General features: G+C 40.2%; 1 protein-coding gene across 2 annotated transcripts in view; it reads right to left on the bottom strand.

Annotated features, from left to right (window-relative positions):
* Window positions 1-8,393, bottom strand: part of M1AP (meiosis 1 associated protein) — an 85,723-nt gene extending 77,330 nt beyond the window's left edge. For both annotated transcript variants that reach the window (XM_079940317.1, XM_079940316.1), the window contains exons 1-2: window positions 8,362-8,393; window positions 6,695-6,986 (exon numbers count right to left, since the gene is read on the bottom strand). In XM_079940317.1, coding sequence (XP_079796443.1) covers window positions 6,695-6,934 — 240 coding nt within the window. In that variant the 5' untranslated portion in view covers window positions 6,935-6,986; window positions 8,362-8,393. The remainder of the gene's footprint in view (window positions 1-6,694; window positions 6,987-8,361) is intronic.
* Window positions 8,394-20,035: the final 11,642 nt, after the last annotated feature.

Genomic DNA, 20,035 nt, shown 5'->3' with positions numbered 1-20,035 from the left:
TTGTTTTAGGGGTTATCTTTATAATTCCATGTTTATATAATTCCCCTAAGTTATTTCTTTAATATCCATTAATGAGAGATGAAAATCTCTACTATACAATAATAAAATTTGTATATTTCCTTTTCTTACTCTCCCCACCCTCCTGCAGCACTCAATTACAGTTTATTATCTTTTTTTTTTTTTTTTTTTTTTTTTTTTGCGGTACGCGGGCCTCTCACTGCTGTGGCCTCTCCCGTTGCGGAGCACAGGCTCCGGACGCGCAGGCTCAGCGGCCATGGCTCACGGGCCCAGCCGCTCAGCGGCATGTGGGATCTTCCTGGACCGGGGCACGAACCGTGTCCCCTGCATCGGCAGGCGGACTCTCAACCACTGCGTCAGCAGGGAAGCCCAATATATTCTTATTATTTGCCACTTTTAAATGATTCTATTGAAATTCTGCTAGTAAGGATAAGAAAATAAATGTAATAGGCAAATTAGACCACTACTGGTCCTCAAATACCATTGTAGATCACATATGATTTAAATAACTTCTTTGTTCTCATGAAAAGGTAAAAGAATTGGTAAAATCCTCACAATAATGGAATTTTTCTGAAACTGCTTTGAGAGATTAATCATTTTGGTCAAATTTATTTATATTAAGGGCACAATAGATATAAAAGGAATTCTAATATTTTAATTATAATTCCTTTGTCAAGATTTCTCATAAAAAGTTCAGAATTATTTTATTATACTCATAAATTAAATATGAGGAGATAAATTGAGGTGTTCAACTTAGGCAAGATTTCCTACCTGCTGTCTTCCTCCACTTACATTTTGAGCTAACTCTGCAGATAGAAAACGTCAGATACTTATATAGGTCAGAGAAAATGGATTTAAGGTAATATTTTATTTCTTTAAACAAAGATTGGACTGTTCTATACATAAGGTAATGGCATTGTTTCAGTGATTTTCTTGAGCTTTTGACCATGGCTGAACTTACTGTTCGTTTGGATGGAAATTTTGGCTTGCAATTTTTCCTGAGTTACCAGAGGTTGTTTTTAGTCTAGAACTGTCTGTCTTTCCTAATGGAGTGAATAAGGGATCAAGGGTTCATCTAAGGCCAGATGTACTGAGGAGTACCAGAGGCACAGAACATAGTCAATTGAAGAAGGAAATGAAATCCTTTTACTTTTGTTTGGGACATGAGCTCATCTCCCCAAAAGCCTCCTATGCTGAATATCTTCATTTGCCTTTCCAGATCACTCTCAACTTTTCTTTACCCCTATTGCCTGACAGAAGATAGATATCACAGCCAAATGTGGTCATGGGACAGACATGCACAAGGAAAATGGCACAGTAGAGGAACATACTTGCTGTATGGCTGTAAACATCACTATCACTTTCACTCTGTCCTCAGTGTACTTGTAGGAAACTCCAGTTTTATGGAGTGAGAGTTATACATTTTGTTTATCCATTGACCAGTTAACAGACATTTGCAGTTCTGTTGTTTAGTGGGGACATATTTAAGATTGCTGTCTTTTGTTGGATTGACTTTTTTTTTCTTTTGGAATTTTTTTAAAAAATTATATTTGATATACAACGTTGTGTTAGTTTCAGGTGTACAGCAAAGTGATTCAGATACAGTTGTGTTAGTTTCAGGTGTACAGCAAAGTGATTCAGATACATATATATGTATACACACACACATATATATATTCTTTTTCAGATTCTTTTCCATTATAGGTTATTACAAGATATTGAATATAGTTCCCTGTGCTATACAGTATGCCCTTGTTGTTTATCTATTGTATATATAGTAGTGTGTATCTGTTAATCCCAAACTCCTAATTTATCCCTCCTCCCTTTCCCCCTTTGGTAACCATAAGTTTGTGTTCTCTGTCTGTGGGTCTGTTTCTGTTTTGCAAATTCATTTTGTATCATTTTTTTTAGATTCCACACGTAAGTGATATCATATGGTATTTGTCTTTGTCTGACTTACTTCACATAGAATGATAATCTCTAGGTCCATCCATGTTGCTGCAAATGGCACTATTTCATTCTTTTTTATGGCTGAGTAAAATTGTATATATATACCACATCTTCTTTATCCATTCATCTGTCGATGGACACTTAGGTTGCTTCCATGTCTTGGCTATTGTAAACAGTGCTGCTATGAACACTGGGGTGCATGTATCTTTTCAAATTAGGGTTTACCCCAGATATATATGCCCAGGAATGGGATAGCTGGATCAAATGGTAACTCTATTTTTAGTTTTTTAAGGAACCCCCATACTATTCTCTATAGTGGCTGCACCAATTTACATTCCCACCAGCAGTGCAGGAGGTTCCCTTTTCTCCACAGCCTCTCCAGCATTTATTATTTGTAGACTTTTTTTGATGGCCATTCTGACTGGTGTGAGGTGATACCTCATTGCAGTTATTTGCATTTCTCTAATAATTAGCAGTGTTGAGCATCTTTTCATGTGCCTGTTGGCCATCTGCATGCCTTCTTTGGAGAAATGTCTATTTAGGTCTTCTGCCCATTTAAAAAATTTATTTATTTATTTTCAATATTGAACTGTATGAGCTGTTTGTATGTTTTGGAAATTAAGCCCTTGTTGGTTGCATCATTTGCAAATAGTTTCTCCCATTCTGTAGATTGTCTTTTCATTTTGTTTATGGTTTCTTAGTTTGATTAGGTCCCATTTGTTTATTTTTGCTTTTATTTCTTTTGCCTTGGGAGACTGACCTAAGAAAACATGGCTACAATTTAGGTCAGAGAATATTTTGCCTATGTTCTTTTCTAGAAGTTTTATGCTGTCATGCTTTATATTTAAGTCTTTAAGCCATTTTGAGTTTATTTTTATGTATGGCATAAGGGAGTGCTCTAACTTCACTGATTTACATGTTGCTGTCCAGCTTTTCCAATACCACTTGCTGAAGAGACTGTCTTCTCCATTGTATATTCTTGCTTCCTTTGTTGAAGATTAATTGACTGTAGGTGTGTGGGCTTATTCCTCGGCTCTCTATTCTGTTCCATTGAGCTGTATGTCTATTTTTGTGCCAATATCACAGTTTTTTTTTTTTTAATTTGTTTTTTGTGGCTGCACCACATGGCATGCAGGATCTTAGTTCCCTGACCAGGGATTGAACCCGTGCTCCCTACAGTGGGAGTGTGGAGTCTTAACCACTGGACTGCCAGGGAAGTTCCCAGGCTGTTTTGATTACTATAGCTTTGTAGTATTGTCTGAAGTCTGGCGGGAGTCGGTGGGGTGGTTATGCCTCCAGCTTTGTTCTTTTTCTTCAGGATTGCTTCGGCAATTCTAGGTCTTTGGGGTTCCATATAAATTTTAGGACTATTTGTTCTTGTTCTGTGACTCTTTTTATCATTATGTCTACTTAATTTGATACATTAATAACGTTTTGATTGTTATCATGGTATATCTTTTTCCGTCCTTTCACTTTCAATGTACTTTTATTGTATTTGAAGTTAGTTTCCTGTAGATAGGCTATAGTTGGGTCATGCCCCCACCTCCGCCAATCTCTTTTATTTATTTATTTATTTCCACACCGTGCAGCTTGTGGGATCTTATTTCCCCAACCAGGGATCGAACCTGGGCCCCTGTCAGTGGAAACACAGAGTCCTAACCATTGGACCACCAGGGAATTCTTTCTTTTAATTGGTATATTAAAACCATTTACATTTTTAAAAATAAATTTATTTATTTTATTTATTTATTTTTGGCTGCTTTGGGTCTTTGTTGCTGCATGTGGGCTTTCTCTAGTTGCAGCAAGCGGGGGCTACTCTTCGTTGCACTGCATGGGCTTCTTACTGTGGTGGCTTCTCTTGTTGTGGAGCATGGGCTCCAGGTGCATGGGCTTCAGTAGTTGCAGCATGCAGGCTCAGTAGTTGTGGCTCATGGGCTCTAGAACTCAGGCTCAGTATTGTGGTGCATGGGTTTAGTTGCTCCACGGCATGTGGGATCTTCCCGGACCAGGGATAGGTGCCACCAGGGAAGCCCATAAAACCATTTACATTTAATGTAATTATTGGTATGTCAGCCTGTTGATTTATTTGTTGCTTTCTGTTTGTTCCCTCAGTTTTTCATTTCTGTGTTTTCATTTACCTATCTTCCTGTGGGTTAATTGAATACTTTCTTAGAATTTCATTTTGATTTATCTATAGTGTTTCTGAGTGTATCTCTTTATATAGATTTTTTAAGTGGTTGTTTTAAGTATTGCATTATACAAATACATTCCTATCACAGTATACTGGTGTCAATATTTTACCATTTTGAATGAAGTGTAAAAACCTTAATTTCCTTTAAGTCCTTTTATCCTCCCGTTTATAATGTAATTATCCTAAATAGTTCCTCTAAATACACTAGCATTAACAACCATATCAGACAATGTTATAATTTTTGCTTCAACTGTCAAATATAATTTAGAAGACTCTATAGAAAGTCTATTATCTTTATTCATATTTTATTCTTTCCACTCTTCTTTCTTCCTTCTGGATATTCCAAGAGTCTTTCTTTTATAATTTCCTTTCTGATTCAAGAACTTCCTTTAGCCATTCTGTTAAGGTAGGTCTGATGGTGACAAATTCTCTTAGTTTTCCTTCATCTGAGAATCTTGATTTCTGATTCATTCCTTAAGGATATTTTCACTGGATACAGAATTCTAGGTTAACAGTTCTTTTCTTTCAGCATTTGAAAAATGTGATACTTCCTCTGGCCTTCATGGTCTCTAATGAAAAGAATCTATCATTACTTGATTGTTTCTCCCTTATAGGTAAGGTGTCAGTGTCCCGCTCTCAAGAGTCTTTCTTTGTCTTTAGTTTTTAGAATTTTGATTATGATGTGTCTTAGAATGGATTTCTTGGCGTTTATTCTGTTTGGGGCTCCACCAGCCTCTTGAATCTTTAGGTTTATAACTTTTGCCAAATTTGGGAAACTTTCAGTGATTATTTCTTTAAATATTTGTCCAGCTCCACCCTCCTGTCCCTTTCCTCTTGGACCGTGATGACATAAATGTTAGCTCTTTGTTATAGTCTCACAGATCCCTGTGGCTTTGCTAATTTTTTTTTCAAGTCTCTTTTCTCTCTGTTGCTGAGATTGGGTAATTTTTATTCTGTTTTCAAGTTCCTCTGTCCTCTCCATTTTTCCCATCCATAGTAGATTTTTGTTTCTAAAATTATGGGTATTGCATTTTTCAGCCTAAAATTTCTATTTGGTTTTTCTTTATGCTTCTATTTCTTTGGTGAGACTTTATATTTTTCCATTTGTGCAAGCATGTTCATAACTGCTTGTTGGAATATTTTTATGATGGCTGCTTCAAAAGCGTTTTCAGATAATTCTAACACCTCTGTCATCTCAGTGTTGGTGTCTGTTGTCTTCTGATTCAAGTTGGGATTTTCCTGGTTCTTGATAATCATGAGTGATTTTTTTTTTTTGTATTCTGGACATTTTGGGTATTATGCTGTAAGACTCTGGATCTTGTTTAAATCTTCTGCTTTAGTAGGCCTATTTTGACACTGCACCAATGGGGGAAGTGAAGTTTCCACATAATTACTGTCAGGTTGGGGTGTGACTCTATTTGGCCTCTAATTACATCCCAGAAGGGAGGGTGCCTTGTTATCTCTGGGTGGGGGTAGATGTTCAGGTGCCTCATATGCCCCCCCACTGACACCCTGGGGGTAGGTAAGCTTCACTACCATTAAGCTTTCCACTAGGAAAAAATGTCCTAAAAGTCCTTGTTTCCCACTAGGTCTTCACTGACACCATCCTGCCTTGGAGATAAAAAGATGCCTCACTGCCACTTCCCACATGGCCTCCTCTGACACCACCTCAATAGGGAGGCGGAGAGATAGAAACCTTGTTAATGTTGGATGGGTTGGAGGGCGTCTAGGCTCCCACATGGCTTCCATTGACACTATGTGGGAGGAGGTCTTATTCACACCAGGTAGGAATCAAAGTCCTGGCTCTCCATGAGGTCTTTTCTGACTATCCCAACAGCATGGCTGCCTCAGGAAGAGGATTTACTAGAACCTCTGAAGTCTTTCCCAGCCCTGAGATTCTGAACTTTGTAAAGGGGAGAAAGTGAAGATCTGAATTTGTTTGAGGAGGAAAAAAGAGATAGCTGTCTATGTGTGAGAGAGCTTTGTAAAAGCATTGCCCTTAGCCCAGCCTTTGCCTTCTGAAACCCTAGGGGGAGTTTCACCTGAGTCCTATATGGAAGTATAGAGAAAAAATATTTCCATATTTCTGCACAGTTGGGGCTTTCTGAGCAAAAAAACCTGGAACCTGGGTTAAAGGAAAAGTCTTAGAAACTTAAAGGGAGATAGAGCAGCCAGAGACCTCCAAAGAAATTTAGAGATTTACTTCCCCGTGTTTACATTTCAAAGAGGGATGAAAGAGGTCAGTTCCTTATATTCCAAAGGACTGTAAATGCCAAATTTTCTCTCTCTCTCTCAGGAGTGGAGGTGGGGGGTAAGATGTGGCCTATATATACTCCCATATTAATAATTTTGGGTTTCCTCTTCTGCAGTACAAATCCCCCATGTGTAGGATGACATCGGGCTCTTTCTGTTGCCTGTGGGGTATTGGGTATGGGGAATGGGCACAGTTATTACTGTAAGAATAAAAACTGTGATCTCTGCTCCAGAAACCTCATATCTGCTTTCAGGATAAAATGAACAAGTAGATATACTCACCACAAAGGGGAGGATGCACTCGTGCTGATTTTGTACAATGTATAAGCTGAAGAGGGACATGCGGCTGGGGCCCATCAAGCTGCAGGCTAGAGAGAAAAAATTCTGCAGAGCCTCACAGAGGTTGGAGCAGAGGTCAGCCCAGGATGGTAGAGCGATATGCACAATGAGGAGCCTTGGAGGTTGCTGGTAAATCTGTGTGGAATTAGATGGCCTTTTACTAGTAGTTTGCCCATGATACATGGCAGCCAGACCAGGGGTGGAACTGTAGCCACCACTTAGATATTCTCTACACCTATAGGGAAGAAAAGAGAAATCATTGGCTTTCATAAAACTGAAAGTTGAAACAATGAACACAGGTCTAGGGGACTAAGTCCAGACAAGAGTCAAACTAGGTACTAACTCAAGCTTCTCTACGCTATCCCATCTTAACAGCTGCCAAGGGATCTAGATGTTTGCCTATAATGTAAGGCTGAGAATGCTTAGAGATGTTGAGTGGAACTAATCAAAAAGTCAAACTTCGGTTTCAAAGTAAGCTATCTGCCCTCATGACTTTGTTTCTTTTTTTCTTTTTTTTTTTCCCTGTACGCGGGCCTCTCACTGTTGTGGCCTCTCCCATTGCGGAGCACAGGTTCCGGACGCGCAGGCTCAGCGGCCATGGCTCACGGGCCTAGCCGCTCCGCGGCATGTGGGATCTTCCCGGACCGGGGCACGAACCCGTGTCCCCTGCATCGGCAGGCGGACTCTCAACCACTGCGCCACCAGGGAAGCCCCAACATTGTTCTTTAAATGGGGTAAAAGGCAGCTCTCTCCCTTATATTGTCAAACATGATCAATTAAGGCACCTGATGTGTCTGGGCATAGTCCTAAGCAGCACCTATTTGTGATCTTATGCTCCCCACTTTTGACAAGAATGCCCACTTATTGGTGTCCCCCTGCAAACCGGTTAAATCTCGGCCTTGGACCACCAAAGGCCATCAAGTTACCCCCTTACCAAAAACCCTTCAATGGCTTCCAATTACACTTGGAACAAAATCTGAAATCCCTACCCTGGCTCCGAAATTCTCCATGTGTCTCCTACCCAACTCTCCATCCTCCTGCCATGCCCTACCTGGCCAACCCCCCCTCCCATCCTCCACCCTCCTAGCCCCTGGCGCGCCCTTCAGCTCCATAAAGGCAGCTGGCCTCTTGCTGTGGAAGAGCAAAAAAGATTTTCGTGGGCCCTTCAATTTCATTTCCGCCCCCCTCACGTAAGGAAAAACATAAAACAAAACCCCTTTTCTTCGGCCCTAAGGTTTCACTGTTTTCTTTTGTCTTCACAAGTTAATATATTTCACGCTCCCCCCCCCCCCCCAAAGTGTCTTGGGCCCTCAGCACGACGCCTACGCTGCCTGACGGATTGGCCACCCAGCCCCCAGGCCCGGGAGAGTCGGCGTAGGAGACTCGGCTCTGCCGCTCCATCCTCAGAACCGCTTGCGGAGGGCGGGCTCGGACGCGGCGGACCTGGGCGTCCGGGCGTCAGGCCTCCCCGGCAGCTGCCCGTGTCTGCTCGCCAACACCCTCCCCGCCAACACCCGCTTGAGGGCCGGCCCGAGATCGCCCCAAGTCCTTCCTGCGAGGCGCTGCCCGTGGCCGTCCTCCCCGCCTGCGGCCCTCAGCCCTGCTCCTACCCTTTTCTTCGCGAAGGCAATGGCGCGGCTACCTGGCCCTTCCGGCTCTCCACGTCCGCCTGCACTGCGAGGGCGCCCCCCTCAGGCCGGGCGGCTCATTGCGGGCGCCGCCTCAGGGTCCACCTCAGGCTGCACCTCAGGCCCGCCTTCTTCAAGGCCTGGGTGCCAGGGGAACAACCCTTCCTTGGTGCTAAGGTAGAGTTTTGGATTTCTGTTGAGAATATTATGCTAAACCTGACATTTCGTCAAGCTACCCCTGCCCCATGAAGCATTCCAGTGGTACCCCCATCATGTTCCTGGGCTTAACCTTTCTCTTCCACGTCATTCATTCACTCATTCAGTCAGTCACTGTTTTTTTCTTCCAACTTTATTGAAATATAATTGACATACAGTACTGTATACGTTTAAGGTGTACAGCATAATGCTTTGACTTATATACATCGTGAAAGTTTTACCACAATAAGTTTACTGAACATCCATCATCTCACATAGATGTGAAATTAAAGAAATAAACAACATTTTTTTCTTGTGATGAGAGCTCTTAGGATTTACTCTCTTAACAACTTTCATATATAACATACAGCAGTGTTATTTATATTGTACATTACATCCCTAGCACTTATTTATCTTATAACTGGAAGTTTGTACCTTTTGACTGCCTTTATCCACCACCTCCCACCCCCACCCGCCTCCAGCTCTGGTAACCACTAATCTGAGCTCTTCTCTATGAGTGTGTTTCTGTGTTTTGGAAGTATAATTGACCTTCAACACTATGTTAGTTCCTGTTACACAACATAGTGATTTGGTATTTCTATACATTTCAAACTGAACACCACAATACATCTAGTTACCATCTCTCACTGTAGAAAGATATTACATAGTTATTGAGTATTCCCCACACTGTGCATTTCATACTTGTAACTCATTTATTTTGCAACTGGAAGTTTCTACCTGTTACTCTCCCTCACCAATTTCTTTCCATGCCCCCCACCCCCCTCACCTCTGGCAACCACCTGTGTGTTCTCTGTATCTATAACTCTGTTTCTGTTGTGTTATGGTTGGTTGTTCATTTGTTTTTTTTTTTAGGTTCCACATATAAGTGAAATCATAAAATGTTTGTAATTCTCTGTCTGACAATATTTCACTTAGCCTAATACCCTCTAGGTGCATCCATGTTGTTGCAAGTGGCAAGATTTCATTCCTTTTTATGGCTGAATAATATTCCATTGTATATATGTGTGTGTATATCTATCTATCTATCTAGATAGATATCTATATATGGCATCTTCTTTACCCATTCATCTGTTGATGGGCTCTTAGGTTGCTGCCATATCTCGGCTATCGTAAATAATGCTACAATGAACATAGACATGCATATATCTTTTCTACTTAGTGTTTTCATTTTCTTCAGACAAATACTCAGGAGTGGAATTGCTGGATTGTATGGTAGTTCTATTTTTTCTTTGTTGAGGAATCTCCATACTGTTTTCCATAGTGCCTGCACCAATTTACATTCCTACCAACAGTGTATAAAGGTTCTCTTTTGTCCACATCCTTGCCAACACTTGTTATTTGTTGTCTTTTCGATAATAGCCATATTGATAGGTGTCAGGTGACATCTCGTTGTGATTTCGATTTGCATATCCCTGATATTAATAATCTTTTTTAAAAAATAAATTTATTTATTTATTTATTTTTGGCTGCATTGGGTCTTCGTTGCTGTGCACGGGCTTTCTCTAGTTGTGGTGAGTGGGGCCTACTCTTTGTTGTGGTGCGTGGGCTTCTCATTGTGGTGGCTTCTCTATTTGTGGAACATGGGCTCTAGGTGCATGCTTCTGTAGCTGTGGCTTGAAGGCTCTAAAGCACAGGCTCAATAGTTGTGGTGCACGGACTTAGTTGCTCTGCGGCGTGTGGGATCTTCCTGGACCAGGGCTCAAACCCGTGTCTCTTGCATTGGCAGGCGGATTCTTAACCACTGCACCACTAGGGAAGCCCAATATTAATAATCTGGAGCATCTTTTCATGTGCCTGTTGCCCATCTGTATGTCTTCTTTGGAAGAATGTCTATTTAGGTCCTCTGCTATTTTTTTTTCTCTGCCCATTTTTTAGCTGGACTGTTTTTTTGATATTGATTTGTATATTTTGAATATTATTCTCTTATCAGATATATTATTTCCAAATGTCTCCCATTTAGTAGGTGCCCTTTCTGTTTTGTTAACACTTTTCTTTGCTCTGCAAAAGCTTGTCAGTTTACTGTAAAAGCTTTTCAGTTTGCTGTAGTCCCATTTGTTTAATTTTGCTTTTGTTTCCCTTGTCTGAGGAGACGTATACAAAAAAATTGCTGAGATTGATGTCAAAGAGCATACTGCCTGTGTTTTCTTCTAGAAGTTTTATGGTTTCATATCTTATATTTAAGTCTTTAATCTATTTTGAAATTACTTTTGTGCATGGTGTGAGAGAGTAATCCAGTTTGATTCTTTTGTATGTAGCTATCCAGTTTCCCCAGCACCATTTGTTGAAGAGACTGTCTTTTCCCCATCGTATAGTCTTGCTTTTTTTGTCATAGATTAATTGCCCATATAAGTGTGACTTCATTTCTGGGCTCTCTATTCTGTTCCATTGACCTATGAGATTGTTTTTCTGCCAGTACAATACTGTTTTGATGACTGTAGCTTTGTAGTATAGTTTGAAATCAGGGATCATGATATCTCCAGCTTTGCTCTTTTTTCTCAAGATTGTTTTGGCTCTTCAGGGTCTTTTGTGATTCCAGACAAATTTTAGAATTATATTGGTAGGGATTGCATTGAATCTGTAGCTTGCCTTGGGTAGTGTGGTCATTTTAACAATATTAATTCTTCCAATCCATTAACATGGTATATCTTTCCATCTGTTTGTGTAGTCTTCAATTTCTTTCATCACTGTCTAATAGTTTTCCATGTACAGGTCTTTTACTTCCTTAGTTAGATTTATTCCTAGGTATTTTATTCTTTTTGATGTAGTGGTAAATGGGATTTTTTTCTTAATCTTTCTGATACAGTAGTTTGTTCTTAGTGTATGGACATGCAACTGATTTCTGTATATTAATCTTGTATCCTGAAACTTTACTGCAACAGTGATGAGCTCTAGTAGTTTTTTGCTGGCATCTTGAGGATGTTCTATATATAGCAGCATGTTATCTGCAAACAGTGACAGTTTTACTTCTTCCTTTCCAATTTGGATTACTTTAATTTCGTTTTCTTGCCTGATTGCTATTGCTAGGGTTTCCAATACTATGTTGAATAAAAGTGGCAAAAGCAGACATCCTTGTCTTGTTCCTGATCTTAGAGGAAATGCTTCCATCTTTCCACCATTGAGAATGATGTTAGTTGTGGGCTTATCATGTATGGCCTTTATTATGTTGAGATATGTTCCCTTTATATGCACTTTGATGAGAGTTTTTTTATAATTTCTTTTTTCAGTTTATTTTATTTATTTTCTTAATCAATTAATTTATTATTTTTCAATGAGAGTTTTTTTAATCATGAATAGATGTTTACTTTTGTCAAACTTTTTCTGCATCTATTGAGGTGATCATATGATTTTTATTCTTCAATTTATGAATTTGGTGTATCACATTGATTAAGTTGTGAGTATTGAGTTATCCTTGCATCCCTGGAAAAAATCCCACTTGATCATGGTGTATGATCCTTTTATTGTATTGCTGAATTCAATTTCCTATAATTTCATTGAGGATTTTTGCATCTATGTTCATCAGTGATATTGGCCTGTAATTTTCTCTTTTTTTGGTGATATCTTTGTCTAGTTTTGGTATCAGGGTGATGCCTGATTTGTAGAATGAGTTTGGAAGCATTTCTTCCTCTGCAATTTTTTCGACTAGTTTGAGAAGGATAGTTGTTAACTCTTCTCTAAATGTTTGGTAGAATTCTCCTGTGAAGCCATTTGGTCCTGGACTTATTTTAGGGGGGAGTTGTTTTGTTACTGATTCAATTTCATTACTGGTAATTAGCCTGTTCATATTTTCTATTTCTTCCTGGTTTACTCTTGGGAGATTGTACATTTCTAGGAATTTGTCCATTTCTTCTAGGTTGTCCATTTTATTGGTGTATAATTGTTCATTGTAATTGCTTATGATTCTTTGTGTTTATGTGGTGTCAGTTGTATCTTCTCCTTTTTCATTTCAGATTTTATTGATTTGGGCCTTCTCTCTTTTTTTCTTGACAAGTCTGGCTAAATGTTTACCAATTTTGTTTATCTTTTCAAAGAACCAGATCTTAGTTTCACTAATTTTTTTCTTTTTAGTTTCTATTGCATTTATTTCTGCCCTATCTTTATGATTTCCTTATATTAACTTTGGTCTTTGTTTATACTTCTTTTTCTAGCTCCTTTGGGTGTTAGGTTAGGTTGTTTATTTGAGCTTTTTTGGTTTCCTGAGGTAGGTTTGTATCACTGTAAACTTCCCTCTTGGAACTGCTTTTGCTGCATCTCATAGATTTTGTGTTGTTGTGCTTTTATTTACATTTGTCTCCAAGTTTTTAAAAAATTTCTTCAGTGATCCATTGGTTGTTTTGTAGCATATTGTTTAGCTTCCATGTGTTTGCATTTTTTTTCTTGTCTCATAGCATTGTGGTCAGAAAAGATGCTTGATATGATTTCAATTTTCTTAAATTTACTGAGGCTTGTTTTGTGTCCTAGCATGTGATATACCCTGGAGAATATTCCCTGTGCACTTGAAAAGAATGTGTATTTTGCTGCTTTTGGATGCAATGCTCTCTATATATCAATTAAGTGCACCTGATATAATGTGTCACTTAAGGCTAGTGTTTCCTTATTGATTTTTTTTGGAGGGTCTGGATGATCTGTCCATTGATGTAACTGAGGTGTTAAAGTCCCCTACTATTATTGTGTTACTGTCAATTTCTCCCTTTATGTCTGTTAATGTTTGCTTTATGGATTTAGGTGCTCCTATGTTGGATGGATATATATTTACAATTTTTATATCTTCTTGGATTGATCCTTTGATCATTATGTAATGTCTTTCTTGTCTCTTGTTACAATCTGTTTTAAAGTCGGTTTTGTCTGAAATAAGTATTGCTACCCTGGCTTTCTTTCTCTTTTTTTTTATTTAAGTATATTTGATTTACAATGTTATGCCAATCTCTGCTGTACAGCAAAGTGACGCAGTTATAGACATATATACATTCTTTTTAAAATATTCTTTTCCATTATGGTTTACCCAGGAGATTGGATATAGTTCCCTGTGCTATACAGTAGAACCTTGTTGTTTATCCATTCTAAATGTAACAGTTTGCATCTATCAACCCCCAATTCCCAGAAAGATATGGAACGCTTCATGAATTTGTGTGTCATCCTTGCACAGGGGCCATGCTAATCTTCTCTGTATTGTTCTAATTTTAGTATATGTGCTGCTGAAGTGAGCACTACCCTGGCTTTCCTTTAATTTCCATTTTCATGGAATACATTTTCCCATCCCCTTACTTTCAGTCTCTGTGTGTCTTTAGATCTGAAGTGAGTGTTCTGTAGGCAGCATATATATTGGTCTTGTTTTTGTATCCATTCAGGCACTGTGTTTGTTGATTGGAGCATTTAGTCCATTTACATTTAAGGTAATTATTGATGAGTATGTATTTATTGCCATTTTGTTCATTGTTTTTGTAGTTCTTATTTGTTCCTTTCTTCTTCTTTTGTTCTCTTGTGATTTGATAACTATCTTTAGTGTTGTGTTTGGATTTCTTTCTTCTTTCCAGGTGTGCATCTATTATAGGGTTTTGGTTTGTACACACACACACACACACACACACACACACATATATATATATTCATTGTAAGTTGCTGATCTCTTAAGATCAAACACATTTTAACAACCCTGCATTTTTACTTCCCCCTCCATGTTTTACAGTTTTTGATATCATATTTTACATCTTTTTGTTTCATGTATCCCTTAACTACTTATTGTGCATATAGATGACTTTACTATTTTTGTCATTTAACCTTCCTACTAGCTTTATATGTGATTGATTTAGTACCTTTACTGTATATATGCCTTTATCAATGAGATTTTTCCTTTCATAACTTTCAAGTTTCTATCTGTGGCCTTTTCTTTTTCTCTTAGAGAAGTCCCTTTAACATTTCTTATAAAGCTGGTTTTGTGGTGCTGAACTGTTTAGCTTTTGCTTGCCTGTAAAACATTTGATCTCTCCATTGAATCTAAATGAAAGCCTTTTTGGGTAGAGTATTCTTGGTTGTAGGTTTCCCCCTTTCATCACTTTAAATATATCATGCCACTACCTTTTGGCCTGCAGAGTTTCTGTTGAAAAATCAGCTGATACCCTCCCACACTTTTTTTTGACCAGTAAAGAATTTTATTAAGGTAGAGGCCAAACAACTTGCTTCTTTGAAAATTTTCACTTAGGAGACCAAAATTTAAGAATTCTGTATATGAAAATTATTTTTAAACAATAGGCCAAAAAGAAGAAAATGAAGAAATAGTACTTTCACATGGAAAAGGCATTTGAAAATTGCCATTTCCCCTCTTCATATAATACAAACTCATTTAAAATATTTTTCCAAATGTTTTACTATTAAAGATGTATATAAATTGCCTAACACATTTTTAGTTTTTTTTGTAACATCTTTATTGGAGTATAATTGCTTTACAATGGTGTGTTAGTTTCTGCTGTATAACAAAGTGAATCAACAATACATATACATATATCCCCATATCTCCTCCCTCTCGCATTTCCCTCCCAGCCTCCCTATCCCTCCCCTCTAGGTGGTCACAAAGCACCAAGCTGATCTCCCTGTGCTATGTGGCTGCTTCCCACTAGCTATATATTTTACATTTGGTAGTGTATATATGTCCATGCCACTCTCTCACTTTGTCCCAGCTTACCCTTCCCCCTCCGCATATCCTCAAGTCCATTCTCTATGTCTGTGTCTTTATTCCTGTCCTGCCCCTAGGTTCTTCAGAACCATTTTTTTTCCTTTTAGATTCCATATATATGTGTTAGCATATGGTATTTGTTTTTCTATTTCTGACTTCACTCTGTATGACAGACTCTAGGTGCATCCACCTCATTACAAATAACTCAATTTCGTTTCTTTATATGGCTGAGTAACGTTCCATTGTATATATGTGGCACATCTTCTCTATCCATTCATCTGTCAATGGACACTTAGGTTGCTTCCATGTCCTGGCTATATTAAATAGACTTGCAATGAACATTGTGGTACATTACACTTTTTGAATTATGGTTTTCTCAGGGTATATGCCCAGTAGTGGGATTGCTGGGTTGTATGGTAGTGCTAGTTTTAGTTTTTTAAGGAACCTTCATACTGTTCTCCAGAGTGGCTGTATCAATTTACATTCCCACCAACAGTGCAAGAGGTTTCCCTTTTCTCCACACCCTCTCCAGCATTTATTGTTGTAGGTTTTTTTGATGATGGCCATTCTGACTGGTGTGAGGGGATACCTCATTGTAGTTTTGATTTGCATTTCTCTAATGATTAGCGATGTTGCGCATCCTTTCATGTGTTTGTTGGCAATCTGTATATCTTCTTTGGAGAAATGTCTATTTAAGTCTTCTGTCCATTTTTGGATTGGGTTGTTTGTTTTTTGATATTGAGCTGCATAAGCTACTTGTAAATTTTGGAGATTAATCCTCTGTCAGTCGCTTCGTTTGCAAATATGTTCTCCCATTCTGAGGGTTGTCTTTTCGTCTTGTTTATCGTTTCCTTTGCTGTGCAAAAGCTTTGAAGTTTCATTAGGTCTCATTTGTTTATTTTTATTTCCATTTCTCTAGGAGGTGGGTCAAAAAGGATCTTGCTGTGATTTATGTCATAGAGTGTTCTGCCTATGTTTTCCTCTAAGAGTTTTATAGTGTCTGGCCTTACATTTAAGTCTTTAATCCATTTTGAGTTTATTTTTGTGTATGGTGTTACGGACTGTTCTAATTTCATTCTTTTATATGTAGCTGTCCAGTTTTCCCAGCACCACTTATTGAAGAGGCTGTCTTTTCTCCATTGTATATTCTTGCCTCTTTTATCAAAAATAAGGTTACCAGGGCTTCCCTGGTGGTGCAGTGGTTGAGAGTCCGTCTGCCAATGCAGGGGACACAGGTTCGTGCCCCGGTCTGGGAAGATCCCACATGCCATGTAGCGGCTGGGCCCGTGAGCTATGGCCACTGAGCCTGTGTGTCTGGAGCCTGTGCTCTGCAGTGGGAGAGGCCACAACAGTGAGAGACCTGCGTACCGCAAAAAAACACAAAAAACAGAAAAACAAAACAAAAAAAAATAAGGTGACCATATGTGTGTGGGTTTATCTCCAGGTTTTCTATCCTGTACCATCGATCTGTATTTCTGTTTTTGTGCCAGTACCATACTGTCTTGATTACTGTAACTTTGTAGTATAGTCTGAAGTCTGGGAGCCTGATTCCTCCAGCTGTTTTTCTTTCTCAAGATTGCTTTGGCTATTCGGGGTGTTTTGTGTTTCCATACAAATTGTGAAATTTTTTGTTCTAGTTCTGTGAAAAATGCCCTTGGTAGTTTGATAGGGATTGCATTGAGTCTGTAGATTCTTTGGCTAGTATAGTCATTTTCACAGTGTTGATTCTTCCAATCCAAGAACATGGTATATCTCTCCATCTGTTTGTACCATCTTTAATTTCTTTCATCAGTGTCTTATCGTTTTCTGCATACAGGTCTTTTGTCTCCTTAGGTAGGTTTATTCCTAGGTATTTTATTCTTTTTGTTGCAGTGGTAAATGGGCGTGTTTCCTGAATTTCTCTTTCAGATTTTTCATCATTAGTGTATAGGAATGCAAGAGATTTCTGTGCATTAATTTTGTACCCTGCTATTACCAAATTCATTGATTAGCTCTAGTAGTTCTCTGGTAGTATCTTTAGGATTCTCTATGTATATTATCATGTCATCTGCAAACAGTGTCATCAGCTGATACCCTTATGGGAGTTCCCTCATATGTAACTTGGTGCTTTTCCCTTGCTGCTTTTTTTTTTAAGATTTTTTTTTGATATGGACCATTTTAAAAGTCTTTATTGAATTTGTCTCAACATTGCTTCTATGTTCTGGTTTTTTGGCCCCAAGGCACTTGGGATCTAGCTCCCCAACCAGGGATTGAACCCACATCCCCTGCATTGGAAGACAAAGTCTTAATGACTGGACCACAAGGTAAGTCCCTCCCTTGCTGCTTTTAATATTCTCTGTTTATCTTTAATTTTTGCCATTTTAATTACAATGCTTCTTGGTGTGATCCTCTTTGAGCTGATCCTGTTTGGGAGTCTTTGTGCTTCCTGGACCTAGATGTCTGTTTCCTTTCCCAGGAAGGGAAATATTCAACTATTACGTCTTCGGATATGTTATCTGCCCTTTTCTCTCTCTCTTCTCCTTCTGGGACCCCTATAATGTGAATGTTACTATCCTTGATGTTGTCTTAGAGGTCTCTTAAACTGTCCTGACTTATTTTTATTCTTTTTTTCTGTTCAGCCTCAGTGATTTCTTCTACTCTGTCTTCCAGCTCACTGATCCATTCTTCTGTATCACTGAATTTACTGTTGATTACTTCTAGTGTATTTTTCATTTCAGTTATTGTATTCTTCATGTATATTTGGTTGTTCTTCATATTTGCTAACTCTTTGTTTAAAACTTTTAACTTCTCATTCTGTTCATCCAATCCTTTCCTGGGTTCTTTGAACATCTTTATGATCATTATCTTGAACTATTTATTGGGTAGATTGTCTGTCTTCACTTCACTTAGTTCTTCTTCTGGGGTTTTATCTTGTTCCTTTGTTTGGAACATATTCCTGTGTCACCTCATTTTGCCTAGTTTGCTGTTTTTATTTCTGTGTATGTGGTAGGTTGGTTATATTTCCCAACGTTGGAGAAGTGACTTTTTGTAGAGACCTCCTATGCATCCCAGCAGCAACTGCCCTCTGGTCACCAGAGTTATGCTCTGGTGTGCCCCCTATTTGTGCTGCATGGGTCCTTCTGTTGGGCAGACTATTGTGGGCATCCTGATAGGTGTGGCTGGCCCCCACTCTAGTTGGTTGCCAGGCTTGAATTGTGCATAGGCGGCCACTGGTGGGTGAGGCCAGGTTCTGGAGTGGGTGGTTGCAGGGCTGGAAGGGGGGGTTCCTGGATCTAGTGTCAGCCTGCTGGTGGGTGGGGCTGGGCCTCAGGGGGTCCCAGGTCTAGTGCTGGGTCACTGGTTGGTGGAAACAGGTTCCTGGGTCTCTGATTGCAGGGCCCTGTTGGTGGGGGCGTCCCAGAGCTGGTGTTGGGCTGCTCATGGGCAGGGCTGGATCCTGGAGTGGCTGACAAAAGAGCCCATGATGTCCCAGTGCTTGTGTTGGCCTGCTGATGGGCAGGGCTCGAGTCCAGAGTCCTGGGGCTGGTGCCTGCCTACTGGTGCATGGGCTGGGTCCTGATATGGCAGGCTGAGAGGCTGAGTTCCTGCACTGTGGTGGGTGGAGCCAGGTCCTGGGGTCTCTGGGTTCAGGGCTTTGGGTCCTGGAATTGGTATCAGCCCACTGGTGGGCAGGGCCAAGGCCAAGGGGTCCTGGGGTTGGTGCCTACCCACTGGTGGGTGAGGCTGGCCACCGGGCTAGTGCCAGCCTACTGATAGACAGAGCCACGTCTCAGGGTCTCTGGCTGCAGGGCCTTGGGGGGTTCTGGGGCTAGTGCCGGCACACTCGTGTTCAGGGCCTGGTCCTGGGCCCTCTAGTGGACAGAACTGTGTCCAGGGGTGGCTGCAGGCTCAAAGGGTCTTAAGGCAGCAGGCAGGCTGGTGGGTGGGGCTGTGTCTCCACCTGGCTAATTGCTTGGCCTGACATATCCTAGTACTGGTGCCAAAAGGCTGGTGGCTGGGGAAGGATCTTGGTGCTAATAAATTGGAGGGCAGATTCCAAAATGGCACTTGGTAGCACCAGTGTCCACATGGTAGAATGAGCTCCTCAAAATGGCTGCTGCCAGTGTCTATGTCTCCAGTTGCCTCCAGCATCTCAGGGAGGCTCTCCAAGATCAGCAGGTGGGTCTGACTCAGGATACTTTCTTTTTAAAAATAATTAATTAATATTTGGCTGCATTGGGTCTTCATTGCTGTGCGTGGGCTTTCTTTAGTTGTAGCGAGCAGGGGCTACTCTTTGTTGCAGAGCACGGGTTCTAGGCCTGCGCACTTCAGTAGTTGTGGCACGCAGGCTCTAGAGCGCAGGCCCAGTAGTTGCAGTACATGGGCTTAGCTGTTCCATGGCACGTGGGATCTTCCTAGACCAGGGCTCGAACCTGTGTCCCCTGCATTGGTAGGCGGATTCTTAACCCCTGTGCCACCAGGAAAGTCCCAACATACTTTCAAATTACTGCTTCTGCCCTGGGTCCCAGAGCACGTGAGATTTTGTGTGCATCATTTAAGAATAGAGTCTCTATTTCCCACAGCCCTCTGGTTCTCCTGAAAGTAAGCCCTGCTAGCCTTCAAGGCCAAATGTTTTGGGGGCTCATCTTCCCAGCGCAGGACCCCTGGGCTGGTGAGCCTGATGCGGGGCTTGGACCACTTGCTACTTGGGCAGGATCTGAGAACCTCTGCTATTGTAATTATCCTCCTGTTTGTGGGTCACCCACTCAGGAATATGGGTCTTGACTATACTGC

The sequence above is a fragment of the Stenella coeruleoalba genome (genome assembly GCF_951394435.1).
Source record: "Stenella coeruleoalba genome assembly, chromosome: 13".
Taxonomy (NCBI): domain Eukaryota; kingdom Metazoa; phylum Chordata; class Mammalia; order Artiodactyla; family Delphinidae; genus Stenella; species Stenella coeruleoalba.
The sequence above is the reverse complement of the archived record's forward strand: the minus strand, read 5'-3'. Positions and strand labels throughout refer to the sequence as shown.